This window comes from Vanellus vanellus (genome assembly GCF_965231255.1).
Source record: "Vanellus vanellus genome assembly, chromosome: 8".
Taxonomy (NCBI): domain Eukaryota; kingdom Metazoa; phylum Chordata; class Aves; order Charadriiformes; family Charadriidae; genus Vanellus; species Vanellus vanellus.
In genome coordinates, this window is record NC_138913.1 from 5481278 (window position 1) to 5503404 (window position 22127).

General features: G+C 41.1%; 1 protein-coding gene across 1 annotated transcript in view; it reads left to right on the forward strand.

Annotated features, from left to right (window-relative positions):
• The window catches only part of LOC309674956 (uncharacterized protein), a gene marked incomplete at both ends in the record, with an annotated part of 207591 nt that overhangs the window by 14836 nt on the left and 170628 nt on the right, over positions 1 to 22127 (forward strand). The window contains 3 exons of the mRNA XM_082487153.1: positions 243 to 377; positions 1029 to 1138; positions 2590 to 2694. Coding sequence (XP_082343279.1) covers positions 243 to 377; positions 1029 to 1138; positions 2590 to 2694 — 350 coding nt within the window. The remainder of the gene's footprint in view (positions 1 to 242; positions 378 to 1028; positions 1139 to 2589; positions 2695 to 22127) is intronic.

Here is a 22127-nt window from a genome sequence, read left to right on the forward strand (position 1 = left end):
GAAATCATTGGGTCGTGATTTGTCAGGTGTTTATGGGTACTGTATTTTTTTTTTTTTTTTGCAAGAGAGCTGTTCGATCAGTTCAAAGTGGGGAAAAAAAGTCATAGAACTACAGTATTTGTAAATAATAATATAAAAGCTGTTTCAAACTGTTATGCATAGTGTAACTTTGCATATATTTTTCTAGATGTCTAAATTTTGTGCTAGAAATAATAAAAGTCTATCTTTTTCTTTCCCTCAAGGCCAAATGTCTGTCCGGTGTTTGAGTTGGCGCTGGTAGGACACCACCAGCCCTGTGTTCAAGCCTTTAGTCGTACAGTCAAGATGTGGAAACAAGGCTGCACAGGGAGGAGGTGGTGCATGGGCTATGAGAGAAGGTAATGTATTATCTATCGTTATAAATGAATTCTGATACTGAACTTGGTGCAAATTCTTTCTAACTTTTTTTTTTTTTCGAGAGAGAGAAATTGTAAAATATATGTGACTGAGTTATGGATATATCGTATCCTGCTGAGATTTTACTTTGTCTGTTATTACTGAGCAGAAAATGCAACTTTTTTTCTACGTTTTGGGTTTCTCGTGAACTTCTTGGCTGGCTTGAGATCACAATTTTATATTATCAGAAAATGCTCCTGTCTCATCCTGTTTTAGGTGAAGTCCAGCTGTCAAGTTACCTACTTTGAAAAATTGAACTTCCTTCTATTTCTGTCATACGCTTGGAACTGATGGGAGATCTGACTCCCCCAAGAGCTAAACCCAAAATTGATTGCAAAACAAAATTACTTGCCTTTTGACTAGCCTGAATACAGATTCATCAGAAAATATTTGGACACAGTATATTAGAACTCTCGGATGTTATCAGGATGCATTTTTCTACATTTACTTCATTTTTTTTTTAACAAGAACTACTGATAGGGGCTGAAAAAATGCATAGTAAATATGATGTATGAGTGCAGTTTGCTGCTGATGAGATGTGAATAAGCAGAATAGAAGTTGTGATTGTTCTCTTAAACTTATTCTCTTCAAAGGTCTGGGTACTACACCGTATACAAGCAGGTGTACAGAATGGAGCATCAGACTGTCTACAAGTGCTGCCCTGGATGGGTCCAACGTGGCAATGAACCTGGCTGTTTGCACTGTAAGTTGATGGCCAAACTGCGACAAACCAAGAGAGATGGTATCCCTTGGGCCTGACTTTCCTACTGATACTTACGTCTAGGAAGATGGATTTTGCTTCTTGCTATTTATAACTGGGATTTCCAGTTATAAAGAAGTAGTCTATTGATGGGGAAGGAAACTTCTTTTAAAAATACAAAAGCTGTCACATATAAAATTACCAAGTATCTCTAATTTTAATCTGAACAGTGGAAACTGAATTTCTGATTATAGTTGCTGCAGCATTTTTGTGCCAGCCTGGCTTTGACAGGCCAACACAATCTATTGCTGTTACCCAAATTATGCAAAGGAATCTGCTGTAAGGCGCTTGTTTCTTGGACATAGCAGAGTCTGACTGGTTTTGGCTTTTTCACTGCTGCTGTTGCCACTGAAGCAATTGTGTTTCTACCCTGTGGTTCTCCACCTAAGGAGAACCCGTTCCTATCAGTAATTTAAAGTCACGGTTGGATGTTTTCCTAAAAGTTGGAATTTAATTTAAGTCATAAGGAAGCACTGTAGCCACTGTTAACAAGACATAAGTAGAAGATAGCTATTTATTCACTGTTTAGTTCTGTTACTGTCTTGTCAGTAATTGTATTTTCTGTATGAAAGGTAGCAGCTGTTCCTATGTATTTTTTAATCTTCATACCAACTTGAGGGCTGCATTCAGAGAGCTTGCCTTCGTGATTGTCTCTTTGTATTTAAAAAACAAAAACAAGCCTGAGAGGCATTCCTGTTAGTTTCAGCTTGAATTGATATATTTAGCGTGCACCTGTTTTGTTGTAAGAAGTCAAAGATATGTTTAGAATTTATATTTTAATCTCTAGCGTAAAGAAATTTAATATATTTGCGCACCAGTGGCAATATAAAATTATTTTCTTCCTGAAAGAGTAGTGCAGACTTTGAATTCTTCAAGGCACCAAAGTGGTTGAATTATTCGTTTATATTTGCTACTCTTTGCGAGCTTGGCTCGAGTATGTGGAGTTTAACTTATTGTAAATAAATAATGTTCTGCGTTGGAGGAAGGGAAGTATTGTGATTCCCTTGGACATATATAGTATCTTTTAGTATACCAGTGTTTCTTAACCACTGCAGAATTATTCTCTAGCAGTTTATCTCTTCGTTCATTCTGGATTTGGGTAGTGCTTCGAGTCATGAGAAACTGTCTTCTGCCTCTGAAGCATCTTTAGGTTAAACTGCATTGTCTTATTTTAGATATCTTCATATCAACATGGTAGCTATACCCATGATAGCAAGTTCTATTGCAGTCTAACCTTTCCACTTAAATAAAAAAGTGGATTTCTTGTTTGGAAGTTCCTGTTACAGCAGGACTGTAACAGGAAGAGGCAATTCTGGAGGAACCTTGGCACAAAACCAACAAAAAAAAAAACCCAACCCCAACCCAACCTGTTTCATTCTGTCTGTGTGTCCTAGTGCTGTGTACTGCTGGCACTTGCTTCAATGGAGGGAAATGTTCCGAAGCAGGATCCCAGATGTGCCAGTGTCCTGCAGGATTTCAGGGTCCCCGCTGCCAGTATGGTGAGTCAAATGTAAATTGTCTCAAATGCATCTGGTGTTTTGGGTAAAGTGCATGTTTAACGATATTTGTTAAAACATGAATATTTTATTAAGGTCCACTTTTGTTTAAAGTTGTCTCTGCACTCAAACTGGTTAGTTGATTATTCTCTTGTTTTCCAGGATTTGCCTTTTTTGGCGTTGAATTTTAACAAAGCAAGATGAAAAATTAATTTGGTTGATATCAGATGAGTTTCTGTAATGGATAATACCATTGGATATCAGCAGTGCTGTCCAGTGGAATATCTTTCTGCTGTTTCTGAACTTGCACGTTCTTGTGGCACTCTTGCTAAATTTCTCAGCATTGCGTTTACCCCGTGAAAGTAAATTCTGAGTCAAACCAGGTTGGGCAGTAGGTAAAGAATGTGGCAAATGAACCAAATGTATGTATTCAAGGGACTTCTTTTTGTGCCTCTGCGAATAGGAAGGCTGGTTTTACAGGTCGCTACCAAATATTTCCTAGCATTTCTGAAATAATTTATGCACCGATCTTTCATTTCAATGACTGTGTTCGAGCATATTACCGACTAAATTCTGTGCGACGTAGACTATCACCCACTCTCAATGGGAATCTTTTTCTCTCATACGCTGGTTCACAATCTGATAGACCCACAATGGGTTGTCTTGTAATTTATGTGAAATAAGACCATCGCATACTGTGTAAAGCTCTCCAAAATTATAGAACTGCATCCATTTGCCGCCTTAAGGGGGGGGAAAAAAGTCATTCCTTCAGAGTGGGCTGTGATTGGGACAAAGAATTTCTTTTGTATTAGACAAAGGATAATTTCCTTTTCAACTGAAGCACATTGTGTTTTGTTCGAAGAAAGGCAGATTTTTGAATATTTAGGCTTTTCGCTTTTAAATTCTAATATGTTCACATCCTCACCTGGCTTGTCCGTCACGAAGTACAAGTGAGAAGGAATGTAGCAACTGTTTACAACAATCCCTTCAAGAGCTGAAAAGCGAAGCTGTGTACTCGATACATGGCTTGTATCGTGCTTGTTTCATAACCTCTGTCATAGTCTGATCTCTGGGCTCCACCGAGGCTTATGGGATGGACTGGGGCTTGCGTGGGCTCCCTGCGCCGACGCAGCTGTGGCTGTGGGTCGCAGCCGCCCTCAGTGAAGGCAGTAAAGCAGCTGGAGTTGCAGCAGGCGTGGTGAGTGGGGAAATGCAGAAAGTCAGGTTGTTTGCATTGATGCCTGCTCATAGATAACATTTTTCACTTATAAGCAAGCATTTAAATAAAATACGGAGCTCTTCACGATGCAACTTCTGCTGACATCAGACCACAGTGTGCCAACATCTGCCTTCAGACAATATTAGTTCAGTTAAGCAGACTCGGAGGGAGATGCTGTGATTGTGGATTTCTTTACTGCCCGCAGAAACAAGAAGTTTATGTATGTAACTTGGTAGGAACCAAAGTGACACCAATGCAGGTTGCTTTGTTATTGACTTAAAGTAGAGCTGCTGCTTCAAGGTAAGGAGGATCAGGAACTCGAAGGAGCCCATATGATAAGCTTTTGCCAAATGCAATATAAGTCTCAGCAAATTCTAAACTGTCTTCGCTAGTCTTTTGAGTCTCCTTCTGTTGCCTGGAAAGACCTACGGCGGCTAAGGCATTTCTGACAGGCAGATTATGTGGGCGCAGTATGCGGATAGCGTGGGTCAGACTTTCAAACTGAAATGAGGTTGTGCGGGCTCTGGTGCACAGGTTGGGGGCTGCAGACGCTAAAGACAATGTGAGGTATCCTGCAGTTCTTACTCTTTGCAGTTGGGTGGAACTTTATCTTGGTGGTTTGTCTGCTTTCTATTGATTCCGAAGGTTTGAATGGAATTTCAGTAGTCATCATTTTCAGGTTTATACAGTGGCTGCTATCGCAGCCTGGCAGGAGTGGGTTTATAAATTAAATTCTGAAGGGAAAAACCTCCTTTCAGAAAGAACGTTATGGACAATTCACCTGCTTAACAAAAGCAAGGTAATTCGGAGTGTAAGGCCTCTTAACCATTGCAGGCGTCTCCAGTCAGATGCCTGTGAGGTTTGTATCATATTTGTCACAAGCAAAACTAAAGAAAATATGCTGTGGCTCTGGCAGCTGCGGCCTCTGTTTTTCTGGCCGATGTTGGAATATTGCTCTTTTAAAGTAGTTTGAATTTAATGTGACTGCATTACTTAATGATCATTTAAAACCACAATATATTACAATTAAGTCTAGTCTGTCCCCTCCTCCTTGCTTGCCTGTGCCACCTTACTGTAAAATAAACTGTTTTCCTTCCAACGCTTCAGCAAAAGGAATCTCTCCTGCCAGCATCTTTTGCTTTGAGGATTCGGTGGAACAGACAAGGGCCAGGAAAACTACGGCTTATGTTTTTGGAACGCGTGCCATAAAATGTTAGTGGAAAAGATGAAAGTATGATCTGTGCAGCTGCCTTTGGTACAGAGGCACAGCTCCCTGTACCTCCAGGCTGCCGCCCTCCGTCCTCCCTTTGGCAGGAGTGTTCAGGTAGCCCTCGCAGGGGCTTTGCAGGGGAAGGGAAGCTCTAACTGGATAGGAGACCACAAACTACTGGCAGAAAACTGCCTGTTGGGCATCCCTGATTGTAATCTTGGTTTCTGTCACTTTCGGTGTTGTGAACTCCTGTCAGTCTCCGGACAGAGGAGGAACCATGGGCGTTTTGTAACTGTACTTGCATTCCTTTGAGCAAAATTGTTGCATGTATCCCATTTTATATCTCCCTTCTCCAACCTCTTTGCTTATCTTCTTTCTGTTCATGTCATTCAGTGACAGCTCTTTCTAAAGTTTCACTTGTGCGGTGGTTCTCGTGATCTCCCTTCTGGGCACTACGATCCACACACGATAGACAAGAAACTATTATAAAAATATCATTAAAATCAGTTACTCTAAAAAATAAATAGAAGCATAAGTCTCGAATCTTCTAACCTGGCTTTTCCTGTTTGGGTTTATATTTGCCACTAGGTTAGGAAGTAGGTCAGCCTCCTGGAAATCAAGTTGCTCCATGCTTTGTCCTGGTCTGTCCTGCAGAAAGTTTGTGACAGATTGTTGAAAATGACTTATGACAGCCCAGTGCATCATAGCAGTCTGTAGCGGAGATGATTATTCACAATTGGCGTCATCGCATCTAATGACTTTTTAAAGATATCATGTGGTATCTTAGCAGCCTGTAACATGACATTATTTCTGATTAGATGCTGAAAGGGTTATGATTCCTGTAACAAACTTTATGTAACTGTGACTAGAAATGCATTACTGCATCTCTTGTATACCTCACTGCATAGTTTTATTATTTTACCCGCACAAGCAGCAATAAGAACTTACAAGAAAGATTTACGAGTGAAATGGTCGAGCTCTTCATATAGCCATTACAAGGATTCAGTAACAGATTGAGCTGTCTCTTTCATTGTCTGCTGCAATTTGTCTTGTAATAATAGACTTATATCAATTACAATGTAAACTTGCAAGCTGCATTTCTTTCTGTTTTTTTTAACTTGTTTGGAAGTCGAGATTCCCGTTTCTCTTGGGTGCAGTGAAAGAGAAGGAAGGAAGACTTGTAACAAAACAGAGAAATGGTAAAACCCTGCGCCAAGAATAAAACCTGCTGCGGTGTTGGTTTCGTTGTTATTCGCTAGTTGTCCTGGTAACCTTGCTCAAGGCCTGCGAGCCACCTGAGCTGGGCCTGGAAGTAAATTAACTTCATTTCGCTTGTTTAATTCAGCCCTGGGACTTGTACTTGGACATGCAGCTGGTGAAAACATACCAACTTCTACAAACGAGGGTAACTTCGTTTACTCCTTACGTACACGAAATCGCTCAATGGAAAATGAGGGGTTAGTTTTGAGTCTTAAACATTTTGTCGTCGAACCTCAAGTTGCTGCTGGTTTTAATACTTAAAGTAACAGCGAGAGTGAGAACTGCACAGGCTTTATAATTTCATGACTGGAACAAAACTGCAGCATTACAAAGGGTTTGCAAGAGGCTACCGTAAACAGGAAAGGGGAACTACAACCGAGCATCTCTGAGGTGATGGGTGTTATCAGAAGACGTTTCAAAGTAGGTGAGGAATGACCGGGGCAGACTTGTCAGGAAAGTCATCGTATGATGACATGGTGTTTGTCATCTTGGCTTCATCATTTGAAGAAAGCTGAACACAATATTGCAGTGTTTAAGTGTCAATATATTTAAATTTTACGCTCTAATGTTTGCTGTAGCGCGAGTGGAATTTTAAATTATTTTACGCTGCCTGATGTAGATTACGAAAGATTGCGTGCTTGGGAAGTATTTGCCACATCTTGAGAGGCAGCGTGGTCTGCTGAATACAGTGCTTGCCTGATATTTGAGATAAGAGCTCTGTTTTTCACCTGCCACTGCCCTTGGATATTAGTTCAATAACTTTTAGCAAATTATACCACTATGCCTCAATTTCTTCGTATATGAAATGCTGATAATGATAGCTCATTCCTTTGTAAAGTGCTTTGAGACCTAAGTAATTAAGCTTAAGATAATAGCATTGGAATGTGTATATAAAGGCAAAATGCACACCGCGTGGGTAGCTAAAATGAAATGCTTATGAGCTAGATATTCATCAGTTCATTGACTAGCTGTCAATCTCTTCCTTAACTCCGGTCACACGCTATTAAGATATTGAACTATATAAAGATTCTAGTAAACAAACGTCAGCACCTCCTAGTCCAGCTAGATCGGCATTTACACTACGGAACTGCTTAAAACAAAGGCGAGTTTTTTGGAAACCATGGATTAAAATAGCATGAAGTCTGATGGATCTTCTCGCAACTAAAAATACTCTCACTGTGAAAAAAATTTTCTTCCATTTTCCTGTAGGAAGTATTTCTTCCTGCAAAGAGTTATTTGATAAAACTTCTGATTAATGTCCTGTCTGCCATTCTGGTCTCCTGTAGAGATGGATATTTTCCTTTTCTTTGAGACTTGAAGACCCAGACAAGCCTTGCAGGGCAGTATATATATCCATGAAACAGGGCTATAAATTTTCATTCTTTGTAGGTCCCTTAAAATAGCAAATGCAAGCTTAGAAATCCCATGGATCTGTTGCCCAGAGGTGTCTTTAGTTTTTGTGGATTTTTGTTTCCTGGTGGAACCAGGTAATGTTTGAGTACTTGTGAGGGCAGATTAGTTCTTAATGTGCTTACGCAGTGCTGCTGAGAGCGCTGTTGCCAGGGCTTCCGGCATTTTGTTTTCCTATTTTGGCTAGGAGTCGCATGCAGTTTTACAAAAGACAAAATTTTTAACATGAAACATCTTCATTAGCCTATAGGGAGACTGGAAATGGTGCAGAGATAATTTATGTCCCGATTGCTCTAGTTTAGTGCATGCAATCTCTTTAAGATTATTAGGGTTTTTTCCTGCCTTAGCACAGTCATTCTCCTGTTCCAAATGACTCGGTCTGACTAGTGAAATGCTGGCGAGCCAGTCATGGCGAGGGGAGCAGAGATGAGCGATTAGGCTGCTCGGGATAGAAAGGTACCCGTCCTCTGGTAGAAAGAAACCTTGTGATCATCCTCTGCTCCCAGTGGGACCTGCTCTTCTGTTCTTCCTTTGCTCCTTTGCAACTCCCAGGAAAAATGATCTATCGGTCCTGTACCTCTTTCTTTGGCTACCATACTCTTCTGTTCTCGTGATTAAGGAGCGCTGCCTGGCAGCAAGTGTGAAGGTGTAGACGCTTTTGCTCCTTTCCATGGCAGTAAAGGAGCACCAGTGCCGTGTGAGCTCTTGACAGCTTGAGAGCATCCTGTTGGCTCGGTATGCGCTGAAGCACTTCAAAGTTGCGCAGCCGCTCGTGCCTGCGTTAGGGGCTGTGGTAATGAGCGTCTCTTTTAGCACTTGTCAAAGTAATAACAGTGCTGTTGTAACTAGAGTACCCAAAAACCCTTCCAAGTCGTGAAATCTGAAAACGTGAGTGTGTTTTAAACAACAAACACGGCTAACAAGGTGTGTTGACACATTTCATCTCATCAGAAGTTAAGGGTAGACCGTGGCGCTTCCTTTATGTTTGTCGCGTGTGAGGCACACAGGAGAGACGAGCAGCACGAGGCGGTTCCGTGTGATGGTGCTCTACTGTCCTTGCCTCGTGCGGCAGGCTGTGTGTGGCCGGCGGCTAACGCTTGGTGTTGCGTTAAGGAAGTAGTCACGGCTCACATCTCGGCCAGTTCTGAAGCAAATTGTTTTAATTCAATGAAATAGCAGGCAGTTTAGGTTTTAAACAACCTTAATATAAATGGGTCATATCACAAACGCGGAAGCCCTTGGTTTAGATGAAGCGATCCAAGAATCCAGTAAGTCTTTATCTCTGTTGTAATTCTTTCCAACATTGAAGATTTCACAGTTCCTTTAAAATGGTTTCGAAGGCTGTTTTAGGTGATTATTTTTTTTTTTTTTTTTTTTCTCTTTCTTCAGTGTTAGGAGTCTTCTACTGCTTGGTGTGTGTTTGAAAAAATCCCCCTTATTTAACTTATTTTAGATAGTTTCAGATTTAAAGTCCTCCTTCAGTTGGCTGGACAACTCTGCCCTTGCTAAAGCTGCTAGATGTGTCTGTATGGTATAGCAAGTTGTCCGCTTCAACTCCCGTAGAGTGGTCCTGTAGACAAGAAAGCCAACGCAAAGGGAGATCTAGAAATCTGCTCAGTCTAAAATAAGGATGACTTTTCCAAATTTCCCCTTTCGCTAACTAAAAATCAGTACCCGATCTCGTATGAAGGTACCGCTGCTGTCACTGTGTTAGTCCTCTTAGTCTGCATCGCTTCACCTTCCTTAATATTGGAAGTAGCACACTGCCATCAGGTGAGTTTGTACCAAATGCAGCCTTTGTGTTTCTCAGTGTAATCCTCAGTGTATCATCAGCCTCTGTCAGCCTGGAGTTGTCAGGGCTAAATTGGAGTCCTGCTGTCACCGCTGCCTTCGTTCTGATGTTTCTTGTGCAATCTGCTTCTTGGTGACCTTGGAAGCTGCTGTCACGGCACTGCCTGTTTCTGCCTCGGGTGGGGGCTGTGGGGGATTTGATCTACAAATCCAGTTTTGGCCTTTCCCGAAAACAATATAAAAGCTTGACAGCACTTAAAGCTTCCTTGATGGCACGAGCCTGGAACAAGCACAGAGGCAACTAAGATAATGCTGTTCAGGTTAAAAAGTAGAGCGGAAGGTATGAATGCCGAAAGCATGCTGTCCTTGTGCTTCAAAAACCATTTCAGATCTCATCTTCGTTCCAAAACATGGCTTGTTTAATTCAAGACAGTACTGGTGTGGTTTGGAAGAACACCAGGGCAGGAATCAGCTGAAATAGTAGGGGCGGGGGGTATTCAACTCTGTCAAAGTAGCTTGAGAGTTCACAGGAACAATAGAGAAGAGTAGGCACAAAGCCAGCTCTTCCCTTGGGCTGTCATAAGAGCCTGACGCTTAACTTGATCATTTTTAGTAACTGGGAAGTAACACGGGATATGTGCAATTTTATTTAAGCAAGTACTGCACTATGCCTTCCTGTTCCTTGTGCTTGGAAATGGTGGATGATTTTTTTGTTTGGCTTTTTTTTTTTTTTTTCCACGACATGATTTTAATTCGTGCTTTGTCAGGGGCGAATTTGGATAAAAATGGAGTTTATAAAGGATTTTATATAAACCAAAGCCTTCAGGCAATTTTATGTGGCTAATCAAAAGTATTTGCAAGAGAAAGTATGCCAACAGACCTTTGGTGTTTCAAATTAGTATATTAATCAGAGCAGTTATTTATAGTGAGTGAACTGAATTGCTTGGGTTTTTTCTGTGATGTCCTACACTACTTAGAACCAATCGATCTCATCCTGTCTTATTTGTAGGAAAAAGGGAAAAACACTGGTGCCTTGCTATTTCAGTCCATAATTAGTTTATCAACTTTAATGAAATTTTAGGCATGGTAAAGTCTTCTGATGTAACCTTCTAGCAGATTCTGGTCTCGCTGCATAGTTGGAGACCTTCAGCACTTTGGTGATCTAATTGCCGTGAAAATCTGAGAAACAAATATGTGCTGATTGGTGTGGTGTGTTGTGGGGTTTTTTTGTTTGTTTTTTTTTTTTTTTTTTTCAACACCCCCCCCCAAGCCTTGATGTAGCATATAAATTTCACATTAGATTTTCAAATGTTTTAAAAGAATAAAAAAAATAGTTTGGGTTTTTTTTTTGCTTGCTTTTAAAAACCCCAAACTATTTTAAGTATTTATAAAAAAAAAAAAAAAATCTGTTTCTAATGTACAGTGTCAACCCCTACATATAGGTCTATCAAAACAGTAATCTATTGTCATTGACTAATGTCTTCTGGGTTTGGTCTCATGGCAATGTACCGTTCTCTAATCTGTTTCCTCTATTCTGCACTTTGATGGCAACCGATAGGTATCCTGACACTTAAAACGGATTGCGATTTGAATAATAAGCTATAGAAATACAGAGTCACAAATTAATACAGATGTAATGTTGGACCTAAATATAAAATGTCACAGAGCTGGAGGTGATTCGAAACCCGTGAGAAAGACGAGTTGAATGTTCTTCTGTGCAGAGACTTGCTAAGGACACATGCAGTGCACAAAACACTGCAACAGGTCCAAGCTATCTATAATCTCAAGAAAACACTTCTGGTTAAGATAAAATGACACTATCTGTCCTAATGAAGGATAACAGTTGATTTGGAGATTAATTCCAGTTGCAAGCAAGGTCCTGTGAAGGATTCAAAAGACCCGAAAGCATGTCTTCCTCCAACCTTTCCATTCTTCTTTGCTCTTTCCCCGGCATGCACTTCCCTCGTCGCACACACCTTGTCTTTGCCGGCGGCGTCAGCCTTCCAGCGTTGGTAAGATAGGAACCTCTACGGATAAAAGGCCCTTTAAAGTAGCCACGAAAAAGCTAGGAGGAATAAAAGCTCTGGCATTTTAAAATGGGAACGGTAAATCGCTGGTTGAAAAATCACGCCTGACTCCCCTAGATATGACAGGATATAATAATCGGCCCATCTTGCTGAAATGCTCCTGAGTGCCGGGGCTTCGCAGCCGTTAGCGCAAAGCGACAGGTAGACAGACGGCAGCAGTGAAACAGCAAACAAATATGTCAAAAGTAAATGAACCTAAGAATAACCACTTGAGAGCAAATTCCCCCTTATTGTCTTTGGTACAAAAGGGTGTTTACTTTGTACTAGCTGCAAAAACTAAAAAATGATGGAAGAGAACTTGCTTTCTAGCTGCTAGCGTCTATTTGATGTTGATTCAGGAAAGGTGGTAGCAAACCATAGCGAAGATGAGCGCTGTGCAGAGATGCTTGTGGGTACCCCCCCCCCCCCCCCCCCCATCAAAAGGTGAGTGAGCAGACCTCGAGTCTCCAGCAACATCTGGCTTCTGTTTCGTGACTCCTGCTGGTCTCTGTGACTGTGGGGGAATTTATTTGGGCATCCAGCCTGCCTGCTTCACCGCAGAGGTGTCTAAGCTAGATCATAATCAATTAGGTCGGGTAATAGGGGTGAGTTTAGCCCGTGGTACTGTGGCTTGACTTTTGCCAGCGCCCAGCTCATGCAGTTTTTATGCAGCTCTGTATGCAACCCCTATGTTAAAAAAGCACCTAGAAAACCTAGGGGTTTAATTGATTCGGCAGAATAGCCAGCAGGTATTATTTTTTTTATATATATATATTTATTGATGTATTTTGGGAGGTTTGCAGAGTGAATTTTGAGATGGCTGCTATCCATCTTGTTCTTCTTCTCTCAACAGATAGCTTTCCCCTTCCTTTGACCTTCTTGCTCTTGGAGTCAGAGGTCAGGTGCTTCTCTCTTCTGTTGTTCTTTCTCACCCATCCTCAGAAGTGATTGGACTGTTGCGGGTTTCCAAAGAGGTACAAATTACAAGAGAACTCTTCACAAACGAAGCTCAGTTGACTGTTGCTTTCTACTACAGTGGCATTAGTCCAGCCTGTTGTTGCTGATTGCTTTTACTTCCACGAAATGTTTTCGAGGCATTGTCATTGCATTGTTTCTTATGAAAGGGAGGAAGGTGAGCCTTCTTGAGCAGCGCCTCGAGGATTATGATGGAGAAAGTCAAATTTAGGTAGCTAATTATTTTTGCTGACCTAAACAATTTGTTGACGCATGGATATGGGCAGGTTTGACTGTAGAAGAAAGAAGTATACCTTTAGAAATGTGCACACGCAGCTATTCAGTCAGGACTGTATCTCCGAGTCTGATTTAAGACATGAAGAATGGCCTATAAGAAATGATCTTGGCATCAAAGGAAGCTCTGTAGTTCCTTTCCAGCCCCTGCCGGCAATTCTCTCAAGCTGGATCTTGATATTTGCTTTATTCCGGAGGCTGTGTTTTAAGGCTTAAGAGTAGATCTGTTAACGTGTATCCTGTCATACCTCCTTTCTGCAGGAAATTTCTTCCCTGCTGTACCTCGTGTCTCCTTGGGTGTCCTCTCGGTGCTTTTAAGGAAACAGCTATTTGTTGTTAGCCATCATCAGCCTAGAAATTTGTTTTCTCAGGTATAATGACTGCAACAGAATGCTTCTATATAAATACTATTTTACAGTCATTTAACAGCATTCTTCAGTGCTGATGTTTATTTCATCTAAAAGGGGCAAAAGAGTTAATTACATTGTCTAGAAATGGAGACGGAATCTTGCCAGCAACCACGAGGCATTATTGCTCACTTCGATATAACTGAACTCGCAGTAGTGGCAGCTGGATTTAATTATAAGTTTGCAACCCTGTGGTTTCAGCAGCAGCTGCTGAAGAATGGATAATGCGAGTAGCCTTCGAAGCCATTCACATTAGAGATAAAACCTTGTCATTCATGGAGACAGCTGACTGAACAAGTATTAAAATGAACAAAGATTTCCCCAGGGAGGTTGCAGTACGAGGTTTGTTTTCTGTGTGTCTGGCTCTTGCTCAGATATGTCAGGCATGCAGTACTCTGTTCTGTGTTTCCACCCCAAAATACGGGACTACTCGCAAATAAAAGTCCTAGACTATCTAATCGCCCGACATATTGAAGAGCGATGTGTGTGCATGTGTGTTTTGTTATGAGTGACTTCTGTACTGCCGAGCAGTCCAGGCTGAGCATCCGTTGTGGGATTAACATGTGGCTAAACAAGTTAGAAAGGAAATAATACTTACTGGATTTTGTTGTATTTCTTGTAGCAGTTTTATGAAGGGAGCGCTATCTATCCCCGCCAGAAACATGAGGAGAGAGAGGGATGGGAAAAGGCTAAACATTCGCTAAAGGCACCTTAAACAACAAATAAAGCGAAACTTTTATTCAATGATATGTCAGTAATAGACTACCACAACTGACATGGACTAGTATGTGGCTATTGAAATGGTATTTTTCATTTGTTCGGTTGATATTTTTCAGTTTTTATAGAATGGAAAATTTCAAATTCTAAAGTGAATTTGAGTCTTGAAAAACTAAAGGTAGAAGCTACAAGCTCCACAGGCGATTTTCAAATATTTTCCAAGTCGGAGTGGAACAAGAGAAGTCTCAATGATGTAGAAATTCGAAGTTTGGTACATATCGTGTGCCTAGTTTCAATCTTGGCTGTATTGGTGCCGTTCAGCATGACGTGCCTTTTACACCTGAAAAACTGTTTGCTGCTGTGATTTCTTTCTCCAGGAAGGGAAATCTGCCTCTTCTTTGTCACTAGATTACTTGCATGCCAGTGTGTCTTCTGGAGAAGACATTCTAAAGCAAATCCGCACTATTTTGTGTACGTGTACAGACCCCGTGGTGTCATCTGTGACACAAGCATTTGCCATAGCAGCTGTTTGAAATATTTCCTTTCTAATGCTGTTGTATCGCTGGTAAGTTGCTATATTACTCCCAGCAGTTTTGGTAGTATTTCCATGGTAATACGGGTGTGCAAGCTATAACATTCTTTATTACTCTCTGAAAGTTGTGGTACAAGCTTAAGGTTAGTATTACTCGTAGGTACTGATCAGTCTAGAAGTTAACTGTAGAAGAAAAGATGTCAGGACTTTTCTTTGTGTTGCACGAATGCCAACACGTGGATTGGGTGAAGCAAGTTTAACTGCTCTTGCTTAAATTTCTCCTGCTCAGAAAGGCTTTCCAGCATCTCTAAAATGATTGCAACTGTACAGTGCGAACCCCAACAATTACAGTCTTGAACCGTGGAGCAGGTTTTCAACTCTACTCAGTTCAGACATTCCCTGCTGTCATTTCCCGGCATTGTTGGTCACAGTCGCTTCCTAAGATGACTTCCCACGCTCTCTTAAATTTTGAGGTATTTGGAATACTGGAAATCCTTTTCTGTTTCTTTACCATGAGACTTAATGTTCTCTGAAAGTATGCCCTATTTAGGGTATGTTTTGTTGGGCACATCAAAACCTATGAGAGTTGGTTGAATTCCAGATGAGTGTTTCAAAGCTGAGCCTCCCATGGCACTTCTTAGGCCTTTTCTTGGGTACTCCTCTTTTTCCCCCCCCAGTAATAATGAAGCACTGACTTACACTGCTTAAAGACAGTGCGGCTTTTATTTTTCTAGGCAGATATCTGTCATTTCTGCTTTGTCACCTGCCCCAAGGAAGAGGTGGCCACAGATGACATGGTCTGTGGAGGTGCAAGCCATGTGAGTCTTCGAAATTCTCACTTCTATTGCACGTTGTGATCATCCTTCCTGCTTCTTTTCCTTGTTCATTTTTTTTTTTTTTCCTCTCGTCCTCTCTGGTTTCCAAGCCTGAAGTTGTGACTTAAACTTTAGATCCAGTTATTTCAAAATTGTTTTCTGCTTCTTCAGGTACTTTCTAATAACCTCTTCTAAGTACAACCGCAGTTGAAAAGGCTAAATTTATTTTGTGGCCACCTGGAATAAAAGTGGCTGCTCTTCTTTTTAAGAGATTTGAGAGATTCTGGTGGTGCGCATCAATTGTAGGGTACTGAAGTGAGGGACATGGTGTCTGTGCTATCCTTTTAAAGAAAACTTATTTCTAACCGTTTCCTTTTTTTGTAAAATCTAATTGCTTTTGGTTCACCAAGAATTCTTGGGCAATTGCTTTTCTCGCTATTACCGGTACTGCAAGTATAGCTTTTGTGTTCAGGGTTGCTGACCTGAATCTGTTTTCTCTCACTGTAATCTCATGCTGTTTTGGAGGTCAGAAAAGCTGACAGGAGTTAAGGGAGGCAATACTGACCCATCAGACGGTAGATGTGTCTTACATTGTTGACTTCACACGTGAATAGTAGAAATCCTGTTTGTACGCGAGACAAAGGCTAACCAAGGGGGTGTTGGGGGGAAATAGCCCATTCTGGGTGAGACTTTTTTGGCTAGTCTTTCGCTTGTCCGTCCATCTCTTTGTCTTACAGCCCTGCCCCAACCTGAAATGTACCTGCAGGTACAAGTATGACCTTTTTCCTTCCCCTCCCAACTCTTACTACGGCCTCTAGATCTCAGTGTTGTATTTATGCTGTAAATATTGTACAAACTGTAAATGTAACTTATGGGGGGGGGGGGGGGAGGAAGGTCAAACTCAATATAACGTTAAGCCTCTTGAATGTTTTTCTCATTTTGAATCTTTGTACCCTCTCCCTATGGATCATAATCTTGAAAGTGTGTGTGTAAGACTTGCTTAACCGGATAGCTTTGTCCGCTCATTGCGGAACTGGTATAAATAAAGACTGTTTATGTAAGTGATGTTTTCCACACTGGGGTCTGCAGTATATCCCTTCTGGATCTCTGCACGGTCAAAGAAGTTGAGAGTTCAATTAAATCTTCTCTTCCCCAATTTCTCCACTTTGTGGTGAAAATCTGCTTTCATCAACTTGAGGATGGAACTATATGAATGTATTTGGGAGCGGAATTTGGAATTATTTTTGACCCTAGCATAGTAAAGCAACAATCTCCACTTGTAATAATCTTCCTTTAGTTTTATATAGTGTGAAGCAACAGGAAGGAGAATGTGCTAACAGGGTATGAGACAGATGTTTATCAAATTTAATAACTGTGAAAAAAGTGGATATATTAACAATGCCTGCTAAATTCTTTGCATGGAGGGCAAATTCATGTGTAGCATGACTGTACAATTATCCCTTGATTGCAGTGGAGTTGTACTTCACATCTCTAGAGATTTTAGCCACTATTTATTTCATGTTCCACCTCTGTTCCAGCCAAGTAAATTTGGGAGTGAAGAAAATTGCGCAACACGTGGGGAAAAATGGAAAAAGAGAAACTGTAGGTGTAGCTCCAAGTGTTGCTCTCGTCATCATCTTTGTATTTCAGATAGCTTTATGTGACGATCCATTTATCATGGCAGTTGTTCATTATCCTGCCAGCCACTTGGCATTATCATTTATTCTGACAAGTGCATAATAAAGCTGAGAGTTTTAGAGCTGATGTACTACTGTATATGTGAATAAATACTTTAGGATTTGGAGTTCGTGCAACTAATTCAATTTCACTGAAAACATTTTCTTTTTGATTTCGTCTAATTCTGTAAGAAAATGAGATGGCAAATAAAACAATTCACTGACAGCCAAAATGCCATCAATCCTATCGTAGACTGTGGACAGCTTTTTGGAAGTGAAGAATAAAGCTAACCAGCAATTTAGAAAAGTGTGTGAAGGGTAACATAACTCACTAAAACTTCAGAGAAAATTTTAGTTACCTGTCCAGAACAGTTCAAACTGAGGTTTGGTCTGTACTTGACTCTCCTCCCATTTTACTCAAAAATTCCTGTGTATTCTTAAATAAGCACTTGTAAGGGAAGAATGCTGTCTTTATTAAATAATAAAAAAAAAGGTTGTATCCGATTTATGGTATACTACATGTATGCTTTTGCTGTAAAAGCCTAGCTGGGCGGTTAGTGAACTCCAGCGCTTCGCAGAGTTCGGTTACTGCATCCCAGGAGTGACTCCTTCCACGTGCTTTAGTATTCAAATAAATAAGACTCTCTAAAGAGAAAAGCTTGAACCACCCCACAATATCCAGTCCCTCGTATCTGTGAAATTTCGGAAGTACTTAAACATTCAGAAAAGCGAGATGCACAGGTTGTAGTGGGGGAGGACTCGCAGGAGAGGAACTGCCTGAGGTTCAATGTGCTCTGACATGGCCTCGGTTAACCAGAAGTTCTCGAAACAGAGCTACTCTCTGTCAGTGCAAGTTTTCCTTATTAATTGATGTATTGTTCTTATGCCCTTTTCATGAATGTTCATTGGCGTAAGCTTTCAAAAATGCAAATTCAATGCCAGTATCTTTTTCTTTTGTTTTAACAGACGTATCAAAGTCTCAAGCGGAAGGTGTGTATAGGGACAGCACGCTCAAATTTATAACCAGATGAAAATATGCTGAATCGCAGAGCACAAGGCTACTCTGATAGAAGTTGCATGTGCTTCCAGTATGGTTCATTCTGGTGGTTATAGTCCAGTTACCTTGCACGAACACCTCTGGCTGACCTGCAGTGCAGTTCATTCTGTCTGTGCGGTTCGTTGGATATAATAATGCCTTGAGTTTCGTTTGCCCTTTATCCTGGCACAGGTACTTAGTAACTATCACCCGATTTATTTTATCGGGGTTGTTCCCTTCCAATATCAAATTTCCTGACTTGGTGGTTTTAAACAGGTCATATTTTTTTGCTCTCTCGGGAGGCCCATATTTCTGTTACCATTTCAAAGGTCTTCTGTGTGGTCATCATTAACCTTATTCAGCACTATCAGGAAACCTGTTAGATTTTTAACTAGTCACGGCAAAGAACTCTTGCCTGCGTGGCATACTGTCTTGACAAATATGCTAGTCTCTTCATAACGACAGTAATCCACTATGGGCTAAATTAGTTGATGACTTATACAGCTTTGATGCACTGAGGCATGAGGACAAAGGATGGGTTATTACACTTGTCTAGAAACCCCATGGATGTGGCTCGTGTGTCTTGCATTGTACACCTTCCTGGGGAAAAGAAAATAAATATAACCTCATTGTATGAGAGTAGAGTGACTGGAGGTTGCTCCGATGCTGTTGTGCTGGCACCCCAGTTGAGGGACGGAGTGGCCTTCCTTTCTCCAGCGCTGTCTGGAAAGAATCCAGCACCTTTCTGAAATCTTTTTGCTGCCAATGCAATTCAGGATTGTCTTTCATCCACTGCAGTGTCTTTCCTTGCTCTCCTTCTGTGTTTAATCTTGCAAGATGTTAGCATAAGCTACGAGGCTCAGTGGTAGCTGGCTTTATTTGATAGTCCCTAGGACATGGGCCAGAGCGTGTTGCAATCTCCTGGGGAACATATGTCTTCCGCATTGCATTTTATTGCACTGGAGTATGATTAAAGCTGGTACAGAAATTCTGGAGAGTATGTGCGAAGCACCTAGTCTCCTTCCCAAGCCAGGAAGGACTTGTTGCTGTGCCAGCAACTCAAATCTGCAAAGGCAAATGCGAAATGGCATCGTGGCTTCTGGCCTGTTCCTCCCAGAGTCTTCCCTTCCACTATAAAAGATTATCCTATTCTTGTATTCCTGTCACTCAGCTCTTTGGGATTAATACATAAGTGCTTCCTCAGAGGAGCTGAGAACTGTGTAGGCTTTACTATAGGTCTCCAGGCCTTAAAGAATCGACAGCCGTCGTTAAGGAAGCAATGGCTGTTGTGTGTACCCACTGACAGAACCGAAGGAGTGGTTTTTTTTTCTTTGAGCGCTTGCCCCATCTCTGCTTTGGTGCAGCCGAGCAGAAAATATTTGCATTGCATTTGCCCTCTCATACCCTCTGTTGGAAGGTCTTGTGTGGCAGGTATTTAGCCGTGTTTAAACTCTGCATCAGGTTTGTTTGCTTTTTCTGGAGAAAATGAGCACTTAACCTTTCAACAAATTATACGTAAGAAAATTGGATCAAAACTGGTATGTGTGGTTGTGTGGTGTTGGGGTTTTTTTTGGTTTTGTTTTGTGTTTTTTTTTTTTTTTTTGTGATTGTTGCAATCTGCAGCCAGCTTTTACATTGCCAAAATAGGTCTCGGTGATCAAAAAGTACCATATGCCCATAGTGACGTGACGGGGAGGCTGAGTCAGTCGCCCGTCAGGCCTGTCTCCAAGGGAGGCAGTGAGGATGCAGCCCGAATGCCGTGTGGGAAGGATAAGTTGCCACCGCTTTTCTGTGAGAGAACACACTTTGGGCTGAGAATCCACAGCTAAAGGGCAAAGGGGATCGCTAGGGTGGTGGTGTGGTTTTGGTTTCGCTCCTGCGTTTTCCACAGGATGAAGGTGGATCATCTTAATAGTATCACGATTCATTTTTCTAGCTCCTCTGAAAATGAGATACTTAAGTGGAGCACAAATGCTTTGGTAGTCACCTAGAGACCCTCCCAGCAATTTATGGAAAGTCTGTCTGCGGAAAAAAGCTTTTTCACGTGTCTAGATAGATGCAGAGCCGGTAGTGCCTAATAGGACAAAGATTTTCCTAAAAAGTTATTGCTCCTTCCCATTTCTCCTACCTCTGTACGTGCGGATTGTTGTAGAGGCTCATGGTTGTGTGTAAGTAACTGAACTGGTAGCAGACAGTCTCTCTTGGATTAGGTACTGGAGGCGAGTCTGAGGCACTTCTGCAAGTTTAAGAGCTTTTTACCATTTTTTCCTGGCTCGGTTACTTTCTTATTTAAAAGGCTTTAATGGCTGGGACTAGTGTGTGGTATTTGCCTTTCTTCATCAGGAGAAGTTGTTTTTTTAAAATAAAAAGCAAATTTGGAACTAGTGATGGGAATCAAACATCTCCCACAATAAGCCCACTGATGAAAATCAACCAAAAATATTCTGAGCCCATAAATGTGGAGAAAGTAGATGGGTATTTCTTCCTTTTCCTGTCTCATTACTGTGTGATGTTGTTAGATGAGCACAATAAGCCATTTTGTTAGTTCTAGTCGTGCGTGTCCTTCAGTATCCTGAATTAGACTAATCCTCTCTTCTTCACTTTTTATAATACTGCTTTTAAAAGTAAAATATAAACTAGTCTTCCTTAAAAGTTTGTGTTTTTTTTTTTTTTTTTTTTTTATGACGGGTTCAGCTGAGCATTCCATTCTTGCTTTGGATAAATATGAAGGGTTTGACATGCAAAACATGCCATATTTTTCAGATTACTCTCTTTTCCCAAATGGCATAGTTGTAGTTCTGGCCACCTCCTGAGCACAACGGGAATGCCTAAGCCAGCAGATACTCCGGAGTGTCTCAGGCACCTGTCCTACCTCTTCCCACTGCTTGAAATAGCACCGAATAAAATTGTTATTCCTTTTACAAGAATGGAACAAAAAGATTTTTCGTGGAGGTTGAAGAGCAACAGAGCGAGCAGTTTGCATAGAGCTCCAGCTGAGCTCTCAAAACGCTGTTTGAGGATAGTGGGTGCTGTAGCCAGAGACTCCCGGCTCTCCTATCTGGGCATCAGGGCACCCTCTTCTCCACATCCTACTTAGCCTCGTTGTCTCCTTGGCGCTCTCTTGAAGGTGGCGTTGCCGGTTCAGTGGGGCTCTTGCAACATTTTGTGTAGAGGTAGCATAACGGTCCCTGCACCTGAGCTTACAGGCAGGAACGACTATTACTGAAAAACAGATGACTGATCCTACGAACTGTACTTCCGAGCGCAGAGGGGCTGAAATAATTCCCTAAAACATATGAGTTTTTCGATGGCTCTGTCCTTGCTTGTTTGGCTTGGTTTATGTCTGTGGGCAAGCAGCCCCCAGATTTTTTTTTTCCTCATCTTACCCATCGATTAATTAAATGTTATAAATGTGTTTGGTGGTTTTTTTAATAATTGCAAAGCTTTTCCGAATCTCACATATTTTCCTTCTATAAAGAATTTTATCTGGATTGAGAAGTGCTCATTAAAAGCTTATTGTGCTCACAATGAAGGGAGTAAGATTCTGTGGTTTAAAAAACACTGCTTTCAAAATTGTCTTCAAAGTATTGCAACAACTACATTAAAACTGAGGAGGTCTATTGATTTAATGCACACAACAATATGGTATTGTGCTATGTTTACATTTTGCTGTTAGTAGAACTGTATTATTGATTGTTTTCCCTTTGACCAGATGGTAATGACTAGCAAAGTAACTCTACACAAGTTGCCAATAACAAAAAACATTTGAAAACTTTCTTGCCGTTTTGTTTAACTGCAGTGCACTTGTAATGATCTCATTCGTTCTCACGCTTAAGTAAAACATTGTCTTCATCTTATTGAGAATAGATTTAAGCTTAAAATGCAAGTTTATATAATCGGAGTACTCTGTAACTTGCTGTTACAATTCATAGGTAGGAAAAAGTTGAATGCTGCGAATAGTTGAAGAGACTTTGGCTGAAATTACTCTGACTTACGCTCTTTTTGGCCCTGCTGACTTCTAGGGAGGGATGTGAGGCAGCAGAGAACTT